At 38.5% G+C, this 24,852-nt stretch overlaps 1 protein-coding gene across 1 annotated transcript in view; it reads left to right on the top strand.

Moving 5' to 3' along the window:
- The window catches only part of LOC122814324 (zinc-binding protein A33-like), a 1,202,255-nt gene that overhangs the window by 301,151 nt on the left and 876,252 nt on the right, over window positions 1-24,852 (top strand). The window contains exon 2 of the mRNA XM_044086911.1: window positions 11,722-11,817. Within this exon, the coding sequence (XP_043942846.1) occupies window positions 11,722-11,817 (96 nt within the window). The remainder of the gene's footprint in view (window positions 1-11,721; window positions 11,818-24,852) is intronic.

Below are 24,852 nucleotides of genomic sequence, written 5' to 3' on the forward strand. Positions count from 1 at the left end.
TGATATTCAAGCATTTGCCGTTGCAATGGCACCATAGTTAGAAATATCCCCAGGAGAATTCAAAGCATCACAACATTGGCAGGATGGCTTCCTTCAGTGATATGAACTGTCTCTAAGAAGATCAACAACACTGTTCAAGCTGGAAGATACTGAAGTTATTAAACGTGCACTTGCATTCAAGTCCTTTGTTGATGGCATTGACTTTTCTAAATACCAACTCTCCAACATAATTGCTGTGTTTGAAACTGCAGTGTTTATGGGCCAGGATCTCAAACAACAATTGATCAGAGGGGTGCCTCGTCAATCTACATTCCCTCCACTGGTTACAAGAGTGCACGTGTTACCTGTATTTTGGCAATTCATTTAGATGGAAAGAAAACCCCACCTCTAATCATTAATAAGGGCAAGAAAGATAAGATTGAACGTGCTTCAGGCATTTACATTCTTGAAACCAAAAAAGCCTGGTGTACACAAGCAGTTATAAGGAAGTTATAAGGAAGTGGGTCGATGTGATGCTGCCAGTTGTTTTGCAGGGTGGCGAAAGAGGTCTGCTAGTCTGGGATTCAGCCAGCACTCACCGCGCTAAAGACATGAAGAAATTCCTTGCACGTAGAAGAATAGATCAAATAATGATTCCTGCAGGAATGACTGCCTATCTCCAGACTCTTGATATTGCAATAAACAAGCCATTCAAGGACCATTTGTGCATGGAACTCAATGACTTCATTGAAAATAGAATAGAGAGAAATCAGCATGGAAACTTTGTGAAGCCTAGCCTGCAAGAGGTCGTGAGTTGGGTGAAAAATTTATGGGATAAAATCACTGACAGTTGTGTTGCTAATGCACTATGAGCAGGCTACTTGGGCAAGCAGTGCTCATTTAAGGAGAGCTGTATTGCCAAGCATGACAGATTAGGGCCAATGGTTCTACAGGAAATGGAGTCGCAAGAAATTCAGGCCAGAATTCAGGGGTTGGAGACTTATGACAATGTTCTAGAAGAGGATGACATGACTGTATTAGAATAACTTTTCCATTATCAGGGCAACAGAATGGATTGCTTCTGCTTTCAGTTTTATGCCCCTCCTCCAAATACGCATGTATTGAGATTTTTCTGCACTTTCTGTTAAGCATGAAATATTGCACTGTGAAAGCCAAGGTGTAGATATTCTGAAGCTGAAATGTTTGTTGCACTGTTTATGTAGAATTCTCACACAACTGTTAACGCGTTACTTAGAAATGTTGCCAAATAACAGAAAAGTACCAAATGAATGTCAATTTGTGTACTTCAATAAATGTCAATTTTTGTACATAAATACATGTTGATTTTTTGTACATGAATAAATGTAGATGGTAAATAAGGCATCCCCTCATAATAAGCCCTAATGCGTATTTTGGTGGGGGAAAGAGTATAAGACCCGGTCTTATTTTCGGGGGAAATACAGTAGTATTAGGACTGAGTTTATGGATTGCTACTTAATCTTAAGTTGTATAAAGTATCATACTTTCAGAATTGTTATTTACATGCTGAAATTTGCAGTTATTTTAAGACTGAATATACGTTTCTGCCTTTGTGGTACAATGGTTATGATAAATTCTTTCTAGTTTTGTAATTCTTTTATTAAAAATTAATAAAATATGTCTGAGAAAAAATGTATTTTCCATAAAGGCCATGATGCAACTAGCTTAGACACATCTGAATTTGGAAATAGCTAAATTTTACTCTTTGGGCTCTCACATCTAAAGTCCAAACTTTTAAGTATGTTTATTTTCAGCTTTTCTCTAAACTCTCTGATCTTTTACCTTGTTTAATACAGCACTGAGTTACTGGTAGTTGAAGCTTCACTAGAAAGGGTGCTTAAGCTGTAGAAATATATGTTTTACTACTTGTCCTAGTTACAATAGCTTCAAGTATTTTTTACTACCTAATAGTCACATTTCCCTGTTATTAATAAACATTTTTCAGTAACAAACTACATGACGTTGGCTTACTGTGAGAAAGAGAAGTCAGGCTAAAGTACCAGGTGCAACTTACAATAGCAACTGCTTATAGATGTTAATATTTGACCTGTTTTTTACTGGATTTATTTCCTTCCTTTCTTCAGTCCATTCAAACATCAGGAAAGTGTGCTTTAGTTATCATTTAACATCTGAGACAGTAGATTTTTGCAGATATTAGTGCATATTGCTAACTGGGCACAACTTAGTTTGGTAGTGCTTGTAGCCATTTTGGAACATTGCTTGTATTTATTTTCTGAGGCTAGATAATTTGCTGCTGTTGCATTCAGACTGCCTGCTTCAATTTTCTGTTTTTTTTTTTTGCTAGTCAAGAATTTCTTTGCTACAGTTTTGCATATACATTGAGCATATTTGAACTGGACCACTATCAGTAGCACGTTCTGCCCTTTGTGGTTACTGCACTGCTATCAGTTGAACAGACTCCTTATTGTTATGTAGTTGCTGTACCAGTTGTGCCGTCCTAACTTGATTGTGCTGAACCACTCTTTGCTGCTCAGAATTAGTTGCACATTCGCTTAGCTTAGATCTCCTTCTGCACTCTACACTTAGCCAGGCAACAAGTAAAATATCTTGAGCACCTTGAGAAAACTAAATCTAAGAGTCCCGTGGGCAAAATGGAAAGTAAACCTGCTTGCATCCCTTCTGTTGTCCACTATATTACACTGTGTACTCTCAGGCAGTGTAGTATTTGCCATTTGCTCATAGACAGTGAACTTCTGTGTGACTAGAATAATTTAGTATCTGAGCAGTTGAAATATACATGCAACCTGGAGGCATTCCTCTCATTTAGTTCGATGGGCTTTGAGCATCACACACTACCTCTAACATCTCATTGCAACTACACTAAGATGACATATGCTGAGGCAATAAAAAAATTACTACTGAAACCTCTGAGAAATAAAAAGACTAGCTCTCAGCAGGTATACACTACCACATTGGCACCATGTTCACACATAGTGAATGGTCACCAAGAGGTAGACCACACACTGCCTGATATAATAAAAACAATAATGTCTTAGTAACTGGTGACTCTGTCAGGCTCACTGACTCCACATTTAGAAAACTGAGCAAAGGCTTATAGTTGTCTTTCTGTTGTCAGGATCTATGATATCACAAAAGGATTTAAATTCCCTCTCTCCAGACAAGTATGATCATCACCTAGTGGTACCATCTTTCTTCCTAAATAAGACCTAACCAGAGAATAAGGCCTAACATGGTTTTCCAGGGTGGTCATGATATATGCCCTACTCCAAAAATAAGCCACAGTTAAGATCAACAGCACACAATGGGCATGTTTAATTATAAACTTGACAAAAAGAGATCTTTGGCCCATAAACACTGGTAAGTGTACTTTGATTGGTCAAAGTACAGAGAGCGTAAACCGCATGCACTTGGTAACGATTGGCTGTGGCTGTGTCTTCCAACCGTTGGCATTTTTTGCTGCCACTCTGGTCTCGTAAGTCTTCAATTAACCCCTCCCAGGGCAATATGAGTCCAAAAAGAAAGAGCTATTCCGTCAAGTACAAGAAAGCAATTGTGGAGGACTCCCGGGGAAAGAATCTGACAGTTTTCTGCAAAGAGAAGAAGTTAGATCTCCGAATGGTCCGTAAATGGCATGCAGTGTATGATTGCCTCAGTTAACAGGCCGACGAGTGAAAGGCTAAGAAGTGCAAGTGTGGGTCAGGTCAGCAACAATTATTTCCTGAGCTGGAAGACATCATCTGTGAATGGATTGCTAACAGGAGAGCAAAGGCTTTGGTTGTGCGCAGGGCTGATGTTCAAGCATTTGCCCTTGCAATGACACCACAGTTAGAAATATCCCCAGAAAGATTCAAAGCATCACAACATTGGCTGGATGGCTTCCTTCATCGATATGAACTGTCTCTAAGAAGATCACAAACACTATTCAAGTTCTAAGATACTAAAGCTATTAAACATGCACTTGCATTCAAGTCCTTTGTTGATGGCACTGACTTTTCTAAATACCAGCTCTCCAACATGATTGCAATGGATGAAACTGCAGTGTTTATGGGCCAAGGATCTCAAACAACAATTGATCAGAGGGGTGCCTCGTCAATCTACATTCCCACAACTGGTTACGAGAGTGCACGTGTTACCTGTATTTTGGCAATTTGTCTAGATGGAAAGAAAACCCCACCTCTAATCATTAGTAAGGGCAGGAAAGATAAGATTGAACATGCTTCAGACATTTACATTCTTGAAACTGAAAAAGCCTGGTGCACACAAGCGGTTATAAGAAAGTGGGTTGATGTAATGCTGCCACTTGTTTGGTGGGGTAACGAAAGAGGCCTGCTAGTTTGGGATTCAGCCAGCACTCACCACACTAAAGACATGAAGAGATTCCTTGCACGGAGAAGAATAGATCAAATAATGATTCCCGCAGGAATGACTGCCTATCTCCAGACTCTTGATATTGCAATAAACAAGCCATTCAAGGACCATTTGTGTATGGAACTCAATGACTACATTGAAAATAGAATGGAGAGAAATCAGCATGGAAACTTTGAGAACCCTAGCCTGCAAGAGGTCGTGAGTTGGGTGAAAAATTCATGGGATAAAATCACTGACAGTTATGTTGCCAATGCACTATGAGCAGGCTGCTTGGACAAGCAGTGCTCATTTAAGGATAGCTGTATTGCTAGGCATGGCAGATTAGGACCAATGGTTCTACAGGAAATGGAGTTGCAAGAAATCCAGGCCAGAATTCAGGGGTTGGAGACTTACGACTGTGTTCCAGAAGAAGATGACATGACTGTATTTGAATAACTTTTCTGTTATCGGGGCAACAGAATGGATTCCTTCTGCTTTCAGTTTTATGCCCTTCCTCCAATACACATGTACTGAGATTTTTCTGCACTTTCTGTTAAGCATGAAATATTGCACTGTGAAAGCCAAGGTGTAGATATTCTGAAGATGAAATGTTTGTTGCACTGTTTCTGTAGAATTCTCACACAACTGTTAAGTGCCAATTAAATGTCAATTTATGAACATGAATAAATGTCGACGTTTGTACATGAATAAATGAATAAATGTAGATTGTTGTACGGGAGGGGTAAATAAGGCATCCCCTGATAATAAGCCCTCTTGCGTATTTCGGCAGGGGAAAGAGTACAAGACCCGGTCTTATTTTCAGGGAAATACGGTAGTTACTGTGGGTGTGAATGACTCAAGGCACATAAATCTGAGGGGCATTCAGTTAATCATGTTGGTTTACCATGCATGTGTCCAATGTAGGCAAGACACTGGCCCAGAGTATAATACTTCCTGCACCCAGAATGATCGTTATATACAAAAAAAGGTTCATTGACTTCAACAATTGGCTTAGTTGTAGTAGGTGTCATTCTAGTGGGTTCCAGTATGTGTCAGTATGGGATGAGATGACTGACTCCAACTTGCTTCACCAGGGATGGTCTGCACCTCTTGTTCCATGGCTTCTGCATACAGGCTAAAGCCCTTGCTGCCCCCATAGTGTCTTTTCCAAACAGAGTCCAGTTAATGATCAATCCAGTATCGCAGGTATCAATGTAACCATTTCTAACCCTAAATTGGACCATGTCAAGATGTCTCTTCTCGGCACCAGAAGTCTTACCAATAAATTGTCTGATCTTGAGTCTCTCCTACAGCTTGAGCATGTTCACATTTGTGTAGTTACTGAGACTTTGTTTTCATGTAAACATAGCACTCTCCCCATGCCTGGGGTTTGTACCTAGTATGCATTCAGGACTGATGGAAACTGTGGTGGTGTTTTATTATTTGTCTAGGACTACATCACCTTTAGACAGTTTTCCAGAGATCCACACACTGAACTCTTAACTTCAACTTACCTTGAACAAGGCAAACTATCAACTTACCGTCTCCTGCAGGACACTGTCCTTGCCCCTTAAGATTCCTAAGTGTACTTGAGGTACTTCCTATTACCAAAAATAACTTTATAATGGGAGATGTCAACAACCTCTTAATAAACTAGGGCAACTATACCTTCAAATCTGTGGTATATCTAGTGATTTTTGCACTTAAGACATAAAAATTCTTTTTGAAAGAGATGATTAACAAACCAACTAGAAGGCATAATATTATTGACTGTGTCCTAATTAATACAGCCACCATGTGTATCACTACTCTAGTTTATCCATGGTTAAATATGATCATAAACTTGTAAACTTCTCTCTTAAAATCTCTATAAACCCTGCAGATATTAATTCTGACTTCAGAAATTTCAAAAGAATAAGCCTTCTCAGAAAGTATGATGAGCTATCTAAATTCACTAGTAACTACACTGTCACAGCTATTATTTATAAAAAAGGTGTACTGTTCCCAAATATATAAGCATCTAAACATGGCCATCCCTACAAGAGCCAAATATAGTAGGAAGTTTAAGAACAAACAACTGTTTGGTCCACCAGCTTAACTAAATTCTCTAACAAGAAAGAAATCGTTAAATCACAAAACAGGTCTAAAATTCTTCATATTAAAGCAGGCATCAGTAATATCAGTAAGGAACTAAAGCTAGTACCCAGACTAGTATGGCAAATCATGAACTCTAATTAAATTTTTAAGTCAAGGATAGTTAAAATTCCTTCTTTAAATACATTAGGAAGCACCAATGCATCCTATAGTAGATGCTAAGCATCTAGCACATTCTTTTTAGCCAAGGTTGTGAACATTGGTTTGAAGAATATTTTTGTTAATAGCCCCTGCATTTTGAGGGACTCATGGGATTTTTTGTGTAAAATATCTGGTAATTTGTTATGCGACAATTTGATATTTGTTACTATGGATGTACAGGATTTATATTCTGTTATCCCACACGATATAGGGATGGACTGGTTCAATGATTATTTAGTCTTTCATGCAGGTGTGGATAAGAATAAAGCTGAGATAATTAGAAATTTTATGACAATGGTATTAGTGAACAACTTTTTAGTATTCGAAAACCAGTTGTTCAGACAAAAGAAAGGGGTAGCTATGAGGGCAGTTTGTGCCCCCATGTTTGCAAATGCAGCACTTTCATTTTGGGAACTAAACTATGTAGTTAATTCTGTGTTTAAAGATTCCTGGGTACTGTATGGAAGATTCCTTGACAATATGATATTCTTTTGGAAGGACAGTGAGCAGAGGTTAAATGAATTTTATGATTATTTACATTCCACTACAGATTCTCTTAAGTTTATTATGGATGTACAAGGTAATTCAGTTAACTTCCTAGACCTTACTATTCAAATTAATAGGTCAAAGAATTGTTTTGAATCTACAATTTATCGTAAACCAACCTATTCAAATACTTTTCTCCATTTTGATAGCATGCATCCTAGAAACCAGAAGAAAGCCTTAGTGAAAGGACAATGTGTGAGGTTGGGTAGGATGATTACTGGGGAAGAGGAGTTTAATAAAGAGTGTGACAAATTACTTAACATGTTTAAAGTGAGGGGATATCCTGATCATTTTTTTATTTAACATCTTTAATGAGGTGAAGGTGAAAAAAGAAGGAGGGCATTTTGTCCCTCTTTTAGGTACAGGTGATAATACTTCAGTAGCCTTAAGCAATAATCAAGATCAATACATAACATTTAACAGGTCTATGATTACTACATTTAATGCCAGTTTTAAGAACTTAGGGCAATAGCTGAATCTGATTAAAAAAATGTTTGGAATAGATCCGGAATACATGAAATATGTGGGTGAAAAAATGTTGGTTTGTAAGAAGGATGTGTGTTTTAAGACACTATTTGAGAGGCCTTTGAGAGTGGAAGGGCCTGATAAAATGGTGAAGTGTAGCCACTGCTCACAGTGTCCCTATATCCTTGAATGTCAAGAAGTGGTAGTGGAAGAATATGGGACAATTAAAATTTATTGTAGGTCTTATTGTGGGAGCAAAATGGTAGATTATGTAGCCCAGTGTTTTTGTTGTCCTAAGTTAAGTTTGTGGAAAAGAGTTTACCAACATAACTATGATATTACAAAGAAAGATGAAAGAAATGCTTTATATAAACATCTGGCGCAGAATGCTGGACATAGGTTCAGATTTTGTGTTAGTGATAGGGCAGACTTGGGCCAGACAGGAGGTCCGGTGGAGGACTTCCTAGAATTTTTGGAATGTAAATGGCAATTAAAAAGAAGAGCCAAGTGCTTTCCCAGTATAAATGAATATATTTCCATTTCTAGTGTATTAAAATTAAAGGCTGCTATGTATAGATGAGCTTATTATTTTTATTAACCATGTTTTTTTAAAATGCATTAGTGTAAGTTGAGTTTTTATTATAGTTATGTAGATGTGTGCATATATTTGAGGGAAGAGCACTGTTGCTTTAATAATCACTGATGTGTTTATTGGGCATTTATTAAGACTGTTTTGTATGCTTATAAGTTTGTAGAGAGATGTGGTATTTTATTCTGAAGAAGTCCTGTGTAATGAGTGGACAAAAGCACTACATAAACTGGTTTGCTTTGGGTTCATTACCTCACCATCCATTTTTTGTGTTTTTACAAATCTCCCATGATGTTGATTCATTCCAAACGGAACTTACTCTTCTAAACAATTGATGGAAAAGGGGGATACAGTTAAATGTAAAAAAGTGTACTACTGTAACATTTGATGAGTATGTCTCTGTTAATGTACAGTTTTGCCAGTACCCCACACAAAAATAAAAATTTCAGAAATATTGGAATCTGTGTTTGATAATTTTCTCTTCCTTTGACAACCATGTCAGCAATAATCAGAAAATCTTTCTGTTAATTGGAACTAATATCAAAAGACATATAATCAAATTAAAAGTTATCATCCAACTTTATTCAGCCCAGATTAGATGAATTATTGAGTGCAATACTCCCTTCAAGACTATTAAGCAACTGGAAAGGCCCCAGAGGTTCTTAATAAAGAAGATTGTTGGCCTAAAGTTCCTGTACTATCAGGAATGGTTTTACTTGGTAATGTATAGGTTTTGGCATGGGCGATGATTGCATTCTGCACCATGATGGCTCCATCCAGAGAAGTGCAGCTAGGTTGAGGCAAAGGGGTAGCAACCCTTGGTGCATGCTCCTGGGGAGGGGGTGAGAACAGCACATGCCAATTGGTTGGTAATGTGTTATCAATATTTATTTCCACACCGGCATTTCTGAACTCCAGTTTGCTTCAGCACTTCATGTGTGCTACATGTTAAGCAGTTTGCTACACTTCTTAAAAGTAGAAAATGTGTGTGTGTGTGTGTGTGTGTGTGTGTGTGTGTGTGTGTGTGTGTGTGTGTGTGTGTTTCCCAGGGTGGACCTAGCTCTCATTAAGAGAGAAATGATAAGTGCCAGATAAAGGAAAGGACTTTTTTTGCCCCTCAGCTTAGAGCTGAGGTAAGCCAGATCATGGAGTGGGCACTTGGTGATAGATGACCAAGACACTTCTCTATCCATCCTCTTTGATATCCTATAGTTTCATAAGTCAATTAGCTCCACTACCAAAACTAAATACTTAAATCTCTACTACCACATAAATAAAATATGCTGAAGAGACAAATTTATTACCCATTGCCTACCTAACCATGAGGAAAAACTCTCCTTGCAAGCTAAACAAAACCACATCCTAACATCTTTGAATGAAACCTAGATGACAGGATGATAATCCATAAATTTACTTTTCGACTGACCTACTTTGCCCTTCTTGATAAGGTGGAAGTTCAGCATGAAGGTGGGTTTTGTCAGTAAAGTGTCCAAAAAAGTAGCAGCTGGATCACCAAGAAAAAACAGACTGGTGCACATCAGATGTGGGATTCCAAGTGAGATTTCTGTTTGGGAAATGAGCTGATTTGGGACTTCATGTGAGATTTCTGTTTGGGAAATGAGGTGGTGAGAAACTGAAGGAGGTGTTGGCTTTGATTGTGACTGGCATACTTAAAATGCAGTGCTAGTCAGTGTAGTATAGAAGTAGCCTGAGTAAAGAGAATGTTGAGCTGGATGGAGAGAAGCCTGAGTTCTCAGAAAGTTGTTGTCGTCCTGTATTATATAGTATAGTAACAAATCTTGTAAACGTGTACTCATTTCAGATAAACATCCATTTAAAGTGGAGGGACTTGTCTAATTTCTCTACATCTTGAGCAACTACAAGAGCTAAGACAACATGTTGCATTCCTGATATTCAAGATCTAATGATTTTTAATAATGGACTTTGTTTCTCTAGTGAGGAATTTGCTAAGTTTACAAAAAATAGAATTCATTATGGAATTTCTATACCAGTTTATACCTCATTTAATAGCCTGGCAGAGAGGACTGTAATGACCGGAAGGGATAAGAAAAGTGAAAGGTAAGGCTATGGAAATAAAACTGCCAGTGTTCTTGTTTAACTACTGAATTACACCATGAAGAATGACAAAACTGTCTCCTACAGAAATGCTTATGTTTTAAAGGACATTTCACTTGTTTCTGTCAGATGTAAAAGCCATAAAAAAAAAAAAAGCTTAGAGGCTATTGGATAGGTGTGTGTGTGTGTGTGTGTGTGTGTGTGTGTGTGTGTGTGTGTGTGTGTATATATATATATATATATATATATATATATATATATATATACCTATAGATCTGAGATTTGTTATGGAGCTTTGTCTTACATGTTGCTGATAGCTGACAAGGTACATAGATCTATTAAGGGCTAGATTCGTAGAGGCAGTGCTGCTCTGTAAACATGACAAATCATGAGCAGTGTGAAGGTACCATGCTTTTTACCAGACAGACTCCTGAAATAGTTACATCTATGGAACCCATATCTGTGCTTATTTTAATTTCTCCAACCATTTAGAGCTTTTTATGTCGTAGCTGATACTGGGCTAACAGGCCATTTTAAACCTAGCTAATAACATGAGCTTACAATCAAACCCTGTACCTTGTGGTGTTGAGGTGAAAACTGCAACCATTATACTAAATCCATGTTACTTTTCATGATACATTTCACAAAATCATCATTCCTTCAGACTGTGACACTGATTTGTATCTGTGGTGACAGAAGGCAGATGTTATTTGAAATCTTCAGGCAGACTTATTACCACCCTGCTTTGTTGTTCTTTGAACCAAATGCAAACTTCTACTCATTTAAGTATTATAGTAAATGGCAATAAAATCTGTTTCTTTGGAAACAGAAAGAATGTACACTCATTTTACTGAATGCTTAGTAGTTTATTTAGCCGTTCTAGTATTGAAAAATGGGAATGGAAACTTTACTTAGTAAACTCTAGTCTTTATCAAATAATGTTGTGCAAGTGAAGTGCACCAAGTTCTAAGTTCTCAAAATCTAGGCTGTTGTAAACCAAATAATCTTATAAAATATAGATATAAACAGTTGTTCCTAGCATAAGAGGGGTATAATATCTTGTATATGTATTCATATCATTGCATGGTATTACTAGTAATATTGAAAGTAGCTACTAAACACTGAGTTTATTTTAGGGTGGAAGGTTTAGTAATTATGCAGTTGCATTTTTATGAAATTACATCTTGTTTATTTTGCTGAACCTGTTCATGTTTGCCATCTCTGTGGAATCTGGATCACATGATAACATTTTCTGAGCCTTTAAAGCTGTATGAATTTCTGCTGAAGATATAATGTAGGAGATAATGTCATGAAAACAAATATGATGACTAATTAATTGGTACTCTTGGTACTATAAAATATAATTTGGAATACTTACTTACAATGCCATTTTGTGTATCCAGAATGCATTGGAATCTGTTACAAATACTCTAGAATCAAAAGTAGAAAATCTTACAAGATGCCACAGCATGCAGGAGGAGAAGATGTCTGTCCTCCAGGTAAGAAATTGACCTGTTTTGTTCATCTGGTTGCTGAAAACTATGATGTAGGCATAGAAAAATGCAAGAATATTGGCATGTCATACAAAAAACAAACTACCACTGACTGCAGATCATAAGAATATGTATTAAATTTAAGTTACGGTAATGTTATGGTTTACCAACATAGTAATTTGGTTGCCCACAGATTCTTTCCAGCCTCAGCCAAGGGAACAAGAACAATGGAAAATACAACATATAGGAACATTTTTTTTAGTATAGCTAATCGGTCAGCATGTTTTTATGAGGAATCCAGAATACTTACAGAAATTCCATACAGACAGGGGGGAAACATACAAATGCCAGGGCTCTGGTTGGGACTGAATCTCAGCTCCATGAGACAAAGATCTTACCCATTTGCAGATACAGCTCTGAGTACTTAATTCCACACTGAAGGATAATTTTCAGGTGCCTCCAGCTCTGCTGGTTTTACAGAAACTTCTAACACTGTTTTTGCAGTGAAAACCATTAACCAAAACAATATGAGAAATTGAGAGGTCAGTGATGCATTAGTCATTTATGATTTCTAAGAACACAGATGTTAGCAATAAAACAGCAATTCTAAAATGACATAATCTGCTTCTTATAAATAGTCACTTTGATGTTTGTCAAATTATTTTTAACTTTTGTCTTTATTTTAATTGTTTATTTAATTCATCACATTCTTGTGGTCTGCATCATCTTATGCCACTTTTGTGCTTTATTTTTTCACAAAACCCATTTAGTGACAGAGGTCATTGTAAGTTTACATGCAAATGTTTTTACTGTACTGTGGAACAGTGGATTAAGTCATCACTTACCTTTTTAAAAGGAAAAGCTTTTTACGTAGAATAGCTGTAGAATTCTGAAATAAAACCAGAAAAGCAAAACAAGCATTTTGCATGTTACAGATTTAGGCAACAATAAAAAATAAAAGAATCTTCCTTATGCTGTGAAGTTATGTGGTCTACTTTTAGCTGCACTTAAAAATAAAAAACAAAAAAACAAAAAACAGTGATTGGACTGGCATCATGGTATACAAACTACTCACAATAAATGTGATAAACATCAAATAACCAAGATGTTTATTCCAAGGTGTCAACATCTATTTATTTGGAAATGTACTGTGAAGATATACTGCATATTAATTGATACTTAAACAAGTAAGGATTACTGGGCAAAAGGCTTGCACCTCACTGATTTGGTGAATTGACTTGCTAGAATCATAAACTGTATAAGCAGAAGTGAAGTGAATTAAACCTAAGACTGTTAGATGAAGTTCATTGGCAACTGTTCTGTTGTTCCCAGTCAGTCTTATTCACAGATTATTGACAAAGGGGAATTCTGCTGAATGGGTCAGGGCTGGTGTTACCATTTACCTGAATATTGTAATATAAATATTCTGGAGTTAGCAGATAATGCAGCTAGGCATGACAAACAAACAAACAAAAAAAAAACCTTAGGCATTTGCAATTGACTGTCTGAAAAAAAATCATAGCCGGAACATTCTCTGTTTTGCAGTCCATTTAAAATCTTTCTAATCTTTTAGAAATACATAAAATAACCCCTTGACAACATGTTATAGAATGATGGATTTCTGACTGCAGCCCATAGAAACCAAGTTCAGTTACTAGCTCAGGCACTGGAGAAGCTGGAGCAGGGGGTGGAATTGAATGATTTGCATTAGCTCACCCATCCAGGTGGGGGGATCAAGGAACTAAATCACTTGCCTACAGATGGGCATGGCTTGGTGGAGGTCAGACCATGAACCTCATGGTTGTGAAGACGTGTGTGTGGTACCGGGAGCATGAGTAGGCCAGTGCCACAGGCAGTGATAAATGCTGCATTGGCCTTGCTTCAGTCAGTTTGGATTTCCTTCCTTCCTTTGTATACCTAAACTCTGCCCATGGCTGCTTGTATGACACTTCCTTCCTTACTTACAGAGAAGTGAGGGTTAAACTAATGAGGAAAATTCTGTCAAGTGTGCTCATCCCACATGATGAAGGGGATGTGACAGAATTTCATGAGCTTTACAGGAGGGAGATGAATGGGTAAGTAGGGGATACAGCAGATACCATCAATGGAGGGCAAGGGACCCATAAAGACAATCAGTATGTAAAATAAGAATGTATCTATCTTGGTGTCACAGATGAATTGTGTCACTCAAAAACCAGTCCTGTGTACATTTAAGATGATTGGACCATTATTTGTTTTATGTCTTGGGCTGTTGCCATTTTTATGATTAGTGCCTGTTTTAGTCTTGATATTAATTTTTATGGCTAGGTTCGTTCAATGTCTTTCTGTTCCTATACTTGTAATTGTTGTTTCTCACTTGGTTTTAGGAATCCACCATTTGCTATATGTCTAGATGCTTACACATCCCTTTTCTTGTATTCTTATTGATTATGACAAATGGTTCTTTATCACTCCATGATAGTTGAATACCATTTGCTTATATTTTGTTTCGAGTAATTGGTTAGCCTGGTATGGTTTTGATTACCTATTATTATTGTTAATTTTTATTGAGTTCCAACATTAGATTGTTATCATAAATATAATCACCTGAGCTTTAATAGTCTATAGTCTCATTGGTATATAGATTTGCATTCAAGTAATGATGTGTTGTTTATGCTCACTTTCAACTAATGAAGTATTTAATGTTAAGCCGCATATTATTGGCCTGTTTCTTGCTATGAGTAAAGTGATTGGACTACTTGTTGTATCATTTATATTTGCCAAGCCATGAGGCAATGTAGCTATTTTAAGATAAATGGAATACTACTGGCTTATTAGATAAACTGAATACTACTGGCTCATTTCTTGGGTTAAGCATAGCGATTGGCTTTGTCACTGCTTCACCTATTTTCTCTAACTTTGAGATGAAGCTAGTTTCTATTACTGCAAGGTAGTTTATTGCTACTGGCCTATTTCTTGGTTTGACTAAGGTGATTGGTTTGTCACGGCTCTGCTCATATATCTTTGGCTCCCAAGACAAGATAGTATATATGGAATATAACTATCTGAGATAAACACGTATACTGTCATATAAACTGGTGTTTAGACATTGAAGCATTTGTTGATAAGTTCATTATTGGCCTATTTTTTGCCACAAGCAAAGCAAATGATTTATTCTTTGCTCTGTACACATTAGTTCAGCAGTGAGACAACTTAGCCACCTAGACAAGTGTAATATTATTAGTTAGTTTTTTGGTTTAAGCAAAGTAATTGGATCATTCATTGTTTAATTCCTATTTACTGATTTTTAAGATAAAGCTGCCATTATGCACTGCAACTGGCTTTAATATTTCTTGATATGAAATGTTTGTAAAGCATGGACATTTGTTTTGTATATTTATTCCTTATATGTGTGTGTTCCTACTCACTTCTGTAATGCAGACTGCTAGCAGTATTCTTTTTTATATTTTAGATATGAACATGTTAAGAAATATGACATCTTGGAATTGTTTCATAGATATCATTTGTTAGCTAAACAGACAATTTTGTACTATTACCTATGGTATATAAATATAGGTCTTATTTGTGATTTATTGATTTTTTATTTATGTCCTGTTTCAGATGCTGTAGGATTTGTTTCCCATTAGTTTTTAAATGGATTTAAGCCTGATGATTGGATAACAAGTGCTTCATATACAACAATCACCAGCCCAAACACAAAAAATATTGTCCTTCTGTGAAGCAAATATAACTTGTCAGTGGACTGCGCCATGGACTTTGTAATTACTATATTTTTATTTTTTATCAATGGATTTTGTTGATTGGGCAGTTTCATTTTACTTTAACATTAATATAATTAGTTACATTGATCTACTAACCATGAAACCTACACATTGCACATTTTGATTTGTTTATTATCTACGCTTAAGTGTGACAGCAACATGTCACACACTCTACTGTTTATGTGCCTGATTGGTTGGTTGATTGCCCCATTATATTAATATCATTGAAAGACATTTGTATATATTTCAAGGTGTCACATGTGATTGGGCATTTTGAATCTATTAAGCACTCAAATCTAATAGTGTTTTATGGATTATTCATTGGTTGGTATTTATACAAGTTGTCTGTGATTGGGTAGGATTTGTTTAAAAGTTTTTTTTGATTATATAGGTATCTAGAATCTGGAGAAGGGTGGAAGCCATCCAAAAGTGCTCATTTTTATTTAGTTTTTTGTCTGTTTAATACATTTATTTTATGCTGACAGCAGTTGTGGTGATCACACTGTTTATATTTGGTACGTTTGTGTTGTACAGTGCTTTTATTAGGGTGCCATAGCTTTTGGTCTGTTTATTTTCTGGATTATATATTTTGCTGGGCTTGGCACTACATGACTGAAGGAGCTTTGAATTAAAATGTCAAGCTGGATTACTGTCTGATGCAGAGGGCAACACATACCTACAATGCTCCAAGAAGGGACTTTATTTGGAGAAGCTCTAACCTGGTTATAGGCATGAATCTTGAGGTGTCTGAACCATTAAACATCCTCAGATATGGAACATTTCATAAAAAGGCACAGAGACTTTGAGAACCTATTATATACATTAAAGAGACTTCAATGGCAGTGACTTCATTTTGAAGCTTGTCTGCATTATATAATAGTACCCAGGGGTCTGAGGATTTGAGTAATGGCCAGATTTGGTAACTTATATCCAGAGTTATTGAAGAAATGGCAACAACTCAACCTGGAAACCAATTATAGTTATTTAAAGTGGATGCCGGAGTTCTTTGGATCCATAGAACAAGAATTAATACATGAAGTAGAAAAACAACAGTTAGAATTTGAAACAAAATATACTGAATCTTTATATGTAGAGAAGTTAGATGAGCTTTATGTAAACATTTTCACTTTTGACAACAAACTGCAGCAGATTAAAAGTTGGAATCTACTCAGAGATTACAATGATTTTAAGAATGGACAGTTATTTTCCTGGCCTAAGGAGAAAGTAAAGGATAGCTCCAACATTGATAATCTGTCCAACTCTGAGCATCAATTATTGAATGAGGTACCTGTTGTGAACTCAGCTAATGATTTTCTGACTACAAATGATCCTGTAAAATGTGATCCAAAAGCTAACATGAACTTGGGTGCTAGAGGTAAGGAAACCTCAGCACCATTGTCAGTTTTCCAGCATTGCCTATATTGCTGAAACAGCCGATATTCAACAAACAGGGCCACTCAGTCACCAGAGATCGAAAGAGAAGGAAGATGTCATGAGACAGATAATAATTAATCCAGCCAAAAGAACTGAGAATGATTTGCTTGTCAACTTGAGCTCCCAGGAACCAACACATTGACAACTAAATGTGTTAAATAAAGGACTGGCTTTTATACCAGAAACGCCTTCCAGAGTGAGTGATGTGGTTATTGTTCTGTGACTATTCTGCAGGAATGCAATACTAAAATCTATATTTGGCATCAATGAATACATCTCTTTTCCAGCTTTGAAGAAACCAAGTGTATTTGTAACACAGAATAATCACAGTAGATACATATATTGCAGTGTGTGAGACAGTGATAGTCAAGAAGTTGAATGAATTGCACCATCATTTTACTAATGTGAACTAGGAAGAGAAACAAGCATTAAAGAAGCTACAATCCATTGAAGACATTGTGATTTGTTTAGCAGACTAAGTTGGCATGATAGTTATCTTAGATAAAACTCATACTAAGTAGAATGTCACCCATGTTGGCAGATGAGACCACCTACAAGAAAATTAACATGTCATATGTTAATAACATGATACATTCTATGAGAACTATTGTCCTTGAGCTACTATCCAATCACAGAATTGAGCAAGAACTGTATGATTTTCTATATGTGGCTGTTCCAAAAACTCCAGTTATTAAAGGCTTGCCTAAAATAAGTAAAGATATGATTTCCCCACCTCTAAGTCCCATTGTGGCAGGTGGGGGATGGCTTACAGAAACACTCTCCTTATATATAGAACAGCAACTTAAAAGTTTCTACCTAAGGCGAGTTCTGTCTTAAAGGATACACAGCATTTCTTGTCCACTCTGCATGACTTTACATCATCCTCTGGCAATAGGGGACCAAGGTTGAAGCTAACAATGGGCATTCAGAGTTTGTTCACCATGATTTCTAATGGCTATGGAATACAAGCTATTAAGGCCTTCCTTTTGGAACATAGTGATCTAAGGAATGGAAGGATTGTTTTAGTTTGTACTTTTTTGGATCTGGTGTTGGAAAACATTTTCTGTTTTGGTGAACACATTTACAGGCAGAAATGGGGGTAGCAATGGGTATTCCCTGTGCTAACACTTACCTTGTGTTAGCCCACTGGGAGTCCCATGCTGCCCTCATTAATAATCTCTACAGTCACTATGTACTATACTACAAAACATTTGTTGATGACATTTATCTCTTGTGAGGAGGTATCCCTGAGCAATTTTTTGAATATGTTGCATATCTAGAAGAAACTACTGAATTTTTAAGATTCACGATGCATACGTCCTAAAATAGGATGGATTTTCTAGATGTAACTATTGAAATGAAGGAGGAAGGGGCTATCCACACAATGATACATCAAAAGGATTGTATGAAGAACAACATACTTCATCAGTCTAGCATGCATCCTAACACATTTATCATAATACTATCAAGAGACAAATGCTATGCAACTCTAGGATGCATACTAGGGAGAGAGATTTCCTAGTAGCAAATGGGAAATTAACCAGTCAGTTGAGAGCCAGAGGTTATAGTAACAAAGAAATCGAATCACAGCAACATACTATAACAAAATTGCGGCCCACCGGGGTATGCCCTAGTACTCAGAGGCATCTTCTCGAGAGTTGGAATAGCTTGGAAACAATAATTATAAAGATACTGTTAGAGTTATTTTAAGATATTCAAGTGATGTTAAATGTGTTGGTAACATTATTAGAGACATTTGGAAAATTTTAACCAGTGATGAAGCTATGAGGAAAATTGTAGGTGATAAACCCTGTTTCACATATAGGAATGGAAGAAACTTGAAACAGCTATTACATGATAAATCGAGCAAGAAACTGGAAGTAAGAATTAACAAAAAGGGTACAAATCCATGTAGAGTATGCACTATGTGCAAGTACATTTATAAGCAACAGACATTTAAACATCCTGTGAGTAATAAGAATTACACTCTACATGGTTATGCTTACTGTAAAACTAGACGTGGTTTATATAGCATGTTGCAAAGAATATTACATTGGTAAGACCAACAAACTTTTAAAGAATGTATCTTGAAGCATGTAATTGATATGAAACTTAAAGACCAAAAGAATCCTTTGGTGAGACATATAATCACTAATGACAAACATTCACTTCTTTTCATGGTCATACAAGTTTTATACATTAACAACAGAGGAGGGGACATTGTTCCCTTGACCAAATTAGCTGAGTTGAAATGGATTGGAGAGCTGCAGGCAGACTAATCCCCAGGCCTCAATTCATATGTACCACTGAAGCTGGCCCTGAGAAGATGACGTACTACATGAATATTATATATTGTTTGATACTACAGTGTTAGGATTTATCCATCAGATACATTAACATGGGAATATCTTATTTGAAAATGTTAATGTGAGACAAAAATGTTGTGAGACATGAATTACTATTTACACCTTTATAAGTTATACATATATATCTAATTGTTGTTTCATCCTTTTTTATTCTCCAACAGTCTATCTTCTACTGCATATATCAGTGGAAGGACACATCCTCCCATTTCCAGTATCCATTTCTATTATACATAATAGTCAGAGAATCTTCATTACAGTCCTACCATTATTTTATTTGATGTTTTACGGTGTTAGTCTCCATTAGATATCAACATCTAACTGCTGCTTAGAATATGAGGTTTATGTCATATAGGTTCTTGTTCCACAATATGCTAGTATGTACCATTTATATTAGGAATCCAACTACAGTTTTTAAGAAAGGTCAGCTGCCGTTGGATCATTCTCCTAAATCTATATAATGATTGGACAATTGGCACATTTTCTTCCATTTCTCTTTGTTGACTTTTACATCATGATGTGTAGCTCATGAATTGTATGATGTGCTTCCCACCTATAGCTTTATGTTCACATAATATAGATGCCTTTTTAATATTTACACAAAGCTACATGAGATTTCTTTAATAATAAAGTGATCAGTCCATTATGTTTAGCATGGCTTGGGCTGTAGCCATTTTTATGATTAGTGCATGTTTTAGTCTTGATATTCATTTTTATGGCTAGGTACCTTCAATGTCTTTCTGTTCCTATACTTGTAATTGTTGTTTCTCACTTGGTTTAGGAAATGCACCATTTGCAGTATGCCTAGTGGTTATGCATCCTGTTTTTAGTATTCTTATAGATTATGACCAATGTTTTTTTATCACTCCATGATGGTTGAATATCATTGGCTTATATTTTGTTTCAAGTAATGTGATTGGCCTGCTATGGTTTTATTTACCTATTCACTTATTATTGTTAATTTTTATTGAGTTCCAACATTAGACTGTTATCATAAGTATAATCACCTGAGCTTTTATACTCTGGGCAGGATTCACAAAGGCTTGCACGGAGTCTAAGAGACGTGTAAGACTCCATGCAACCCTCGCAATCCAGGAACATCCCCAAACTCCGTGTAAGAGACCAGCTAAAACGTCTCTTACACGGACTGGGCATGGATATGCTAAATACCTCACTTGCAGCTGAAAGACATGCAAATGAGGTAGATTAGCAATCCACGAAGCAGAAACCAGCCCATGTAAGAGTTGTGTTAGCTGCAGAAATGTACTCAGTTGACAACTGAGTACGTTTCTGCAAATAACACAATGGAGCCATGTCAGCTCCAAAAAAAGGGTGCATATGAGTCAGGCAGCATGCCAATGGCCAAATATGTGGCCATTGGCAAGGTACCCTGATGCAAATATGAGTAAATATTTTTTTTTCGGCGATCGCCGATGTTTGAACGCAGCACAGCCCCACACAAATGGGCTGAGCTACATAAAACCTAAAAATAAAGGTTATAAACCCACAAATGTGGTTTTTATGCAATACATGGATTTGCAATGCAGGGACCAGCAGACCAAAAACAACATGGCCACTGTGTAGTGGTTGCTAAGGGGGGAAGCCGAGTCTAAGATATGTAACTAACCATTAGTAGGCAATCCTATGTAAATGAGTGTTAAGATACTGAATCCCACTGTCACATAGCAAATGAGCACATTCTGAGTAGTGTAAGAGTTACATAAGGGGGAGGAACAGAGTAAGAGATAGGTGACATCATAGCGGGGAATGGCAGAAAGAAATGCAGTTCATTGGAGGACAGTGTTATGTGACAGATGTCACAGACACATCATGGAAAGAGGTGTGCCACAAGATAAGCATGGGAAAGTCAAGAAATGGAAGGTGTACACTGTTGCCAACACCATCGTTTCTTGCTCGGCGTGCATGCGTCTGCCAGGAGGCGCAAGTAGGGCAGTGTGCGCACGTGTAAGTGGGAGTGCACGGGTGTAAGGCAGACTGAACATGTGGGAGCCTGTTGGCAGACTTGTAAGACTGTTTGCGCTGGTGTGCGCGCGTTTTAAACCGAATAAGCAAATTCTACTCTGTGTAAGCATGTGTGCGCGCATGTAAGCCACTGTGAGCATGTTTCCGCTGGTATGTGCGTTGCTCCCCCCTGAGGAAACAGAAAGGAAAAGGGAAGCAGCAGAAATTGTAGGAAGCTAGCAGGGAATACTGCTGGAGCTAGCAGGTGAAAACAATTAGAAGCAGGCAATTACACAGGCAGCCCAGCACTTAAAACTCTGCAAACAGCAGTGCAGTATGTTTCTCTCAAGAGACACTGCAACACAGGAATAAGCAATTGGAAGTGAAAACTGAAAAAGCTACACTCAGACCAAAAATGCTAGGGGCTGCCATAGCTGTCATAAGGAGACATAGGCGACTTGCTGAGGGTGGTGACAATGCAAATGCTGCCAGGCAACCCACAGCGAGGAGACGGAGAAGAGTTTACAGGCCCAGGGTCACCTACCAGGGGTTACATGAGCTGGAGATTGTGGAGCGCTATAGAGTGGACAGAGACCTCCTTCAGCAAATTGTTGAGCTGTGCAGGCCACGCCTCACACACAGAACCAACAGAGGGAAACCCATCCCAGTGGAAACCAAGGTATGTGTTGGCCTAAGAATACTAGCAACAGGTACCTTCCAGAGACCAGCTGGTGATATGATGGGGATCTCACAGGCATCAGCATCCAGGGTACTGCACCAGTTCCTGGATGCCATGTCAGCACATGTCGGAGATCATGTATATTTCCCCAATTCCCGTGAGGCATTGGCTAGCAATATGCGTCTCTTCCAGCAAATAGCGGAATACCCTGAGGTAGTGGGTGCAATAGACTGCACACATATACGCATCAAGGCACCAGCTGGTGAGCGGGGTAGGGCCTACATTAACCACAAGGGCTTCCCCTCCATCAACTGCCAGGTCGTGTTTGATGCCCAGGGCATAATAATGAATGTGTGTGCTGGCTGCCCTGGAAGCTACCATGATTCCCATATCTGGCATCTGACGCAGCTGTACCAGATATTTGCCAGTGGGGACATCCCACATGGTCACCTAGTGGGGGATGCTGGCTATGCACTGAAACCATGGCTGATGACACCCATCAGAAATGCACACACACCTGAACAGGAACGCCATAATGAGGCACACGCACAAACACGTAACGTAATCGAGCGTGTCTTTGGGCTGCTCAAGTCACAGTTCCGGTGCCTGGATACATCTGGTGGAGCCTTGCAGTACTCACCAACTACATGTACCCAAATTGTCATGGTATGTGCTATGCTACATAATATGATCCTGTGAAAACAGCTGCAGCAGGATCACCATAGGGCTGGGCCCAACAGCCTCCCACCATTGCCAAGTCAATCACAGGCAGAGTGTGACTCGGAGGAGGAACAACCTGAGCCTGTCCCAGTAGGCAGAAGGAGGCGTGCCCAGTATGCCTTGGCCTTGGCAAAGCGTCAACACATAGCACATACACTGGCTCAGTAGGGACCCTGGAAAAGATACCGCTCTCCGACTCACACATATAGTAAAAGGGACGTTTAAGTTGACACAACCTGTTTTCAAATGTGTACAGGGTGTGTAGTATGTGCATCCAACATAGGCAGCCCAGCAGCACCACCTGAGGCATGATTGCCATGAGAAGCATTGTAACACCATGTAGTATATGCAAACATGATGACCCTGGCTAACATCCTACCCTCACCAAGCATGATGCCACAATATGAAGATGAGATGATCAATTGCAATAATTGGCCGAAGTATTGCTGTTGGTCAAAGGGGATCCAATGCGTGCCAGCCTGGGATGACATGCTGAGCATGACATGATGCCCCACCTGCTAGGGGTGGCGTGCACCTAGCAGTCCAGGCCAAATGGATACTGGCAAAGGCAGTTGTTACCACCAGCGTGCCTTGAATAGGTAAGGCTCAAAACACAAACCCACCTCCATAGGTATCACAAGGGATATGAACCTAGATGTAATGCTTCCCAATGCCAGAAGTCTAAATAGCAAGATGCATGCAGTCTAAACTCCCCCAGCATGGAGAATGTTGATATCTGTTCTGTAACAGAAAACTGGGTCAAAGCTCGCAACAGCACCGTAACACTACCAGTGTACACCTCATACTATGCTGTACAGCCCCAAAACATGGAACAAGCTACAAAAGGAGGGTGACTAGTATATATCGTCAAGGATAACCAAACCCCATGTTGGTGCCACAACAAAAAGCAGCATGGACTAGCCATGGTCAAGTAACAGTGGCTAAAACTGCCTCCCAGTGCACAGCCTGCTACAGACTACTGTCCTAACATCAGGAACTGCACTTGGCCTATGTTGGAATACATGAATATATCAAGCTCACCAAACCACATTATATTGGGTGACTGAAAATACCCAAACATAGACTGGGAGCATCATTCCAGCCCCAACACCCTAGGACAAAGGTTCCTAGAATCCATAAACCAAAATGCTCAGGAACAATGTACCACTCCCACAAGAGGTGTTAGCATACTGGATGTGATAATCAGCAACATGGGTACTGGATGGCCAGAGGAGAAGTGTATCCCTCACACACCATAAACCCAGTCTCACATAGATCTATCACAACTGCAAACCAAAGACATAAACACAGAAAAACATTCCTGGAGGCTCTAATTACAAACACACCACATCAACAGAGGCCTCCAAAGCAGACACCCAAGCAAACACTACCTCCAAACATAGCACATGCAACACATAGTACACAAAGCTGGTGTGCCAAACAGTCTTAGGCCAGAAGGAGAAACAACATGCCTGATACAGTTGTAATAGGTGACTCCATAGTCAGACACACGCTGTCCTGCTCAACAGACTGAACAAGGGAAAGGGTACAGTAAGCTGCCTGTAGGCTGCTACAATACGCCACATGACACAAGTATGCAAGTCACCCCAAAGCAAGTACAAATATGATGCAGTCATTGTCCATGCTGGTGTGAATGACCTGAGACGTACCTCCCCAGACTACATGAAAAGACACATAGATGAGCCCTCCGATTATGTAGTCCAGGCACTGACCTTGTGCAGCATCCTACCCTCACCAAGAATGATGCCACAGTACAAACACAGAATGATCAGCTCCAACAAGTGGCACAATCACTGGTGTCATTCCAAGGGGATCCAATGTCTGTCCACTTGGGATGTCATGCTTGGCAAGCCACGCTGCCTTGCCAGGGATGGCATGCACCTGTCACCCCTGGGCGTCTGGACATTGGCTAAGGCTCTTGCCACCTCCATAGAGCCTTCTGTAGGCAAGGCTAAAATGACAAACCCACCTCCCTAGAAAACATAAGTGGAAAGAAACGTAAGGGTAATGCTGCCCAATGCCAGACGTGTAAACCTCAAGATGCATGCTCCCGAGGCCCTCCCCAGTATGGAGAACATCGATGTCTGTGCAGTGACAGAAA

Source organism: Protopterus annectens, chromosome 10.part0, assembly GCF_019279795.1.
Source record: "Protopterus annectens isolate FY-2018-M chromosome 10.part0, PAN1.0, whole genome shotgun sequence".
In the NCBI taxonomy this organism is placed as follows: Eukaryota; Metazoa; Chordata; order Ceratodontiformes; family Protopteridae; genus Protopterus; species Protopterus annectens.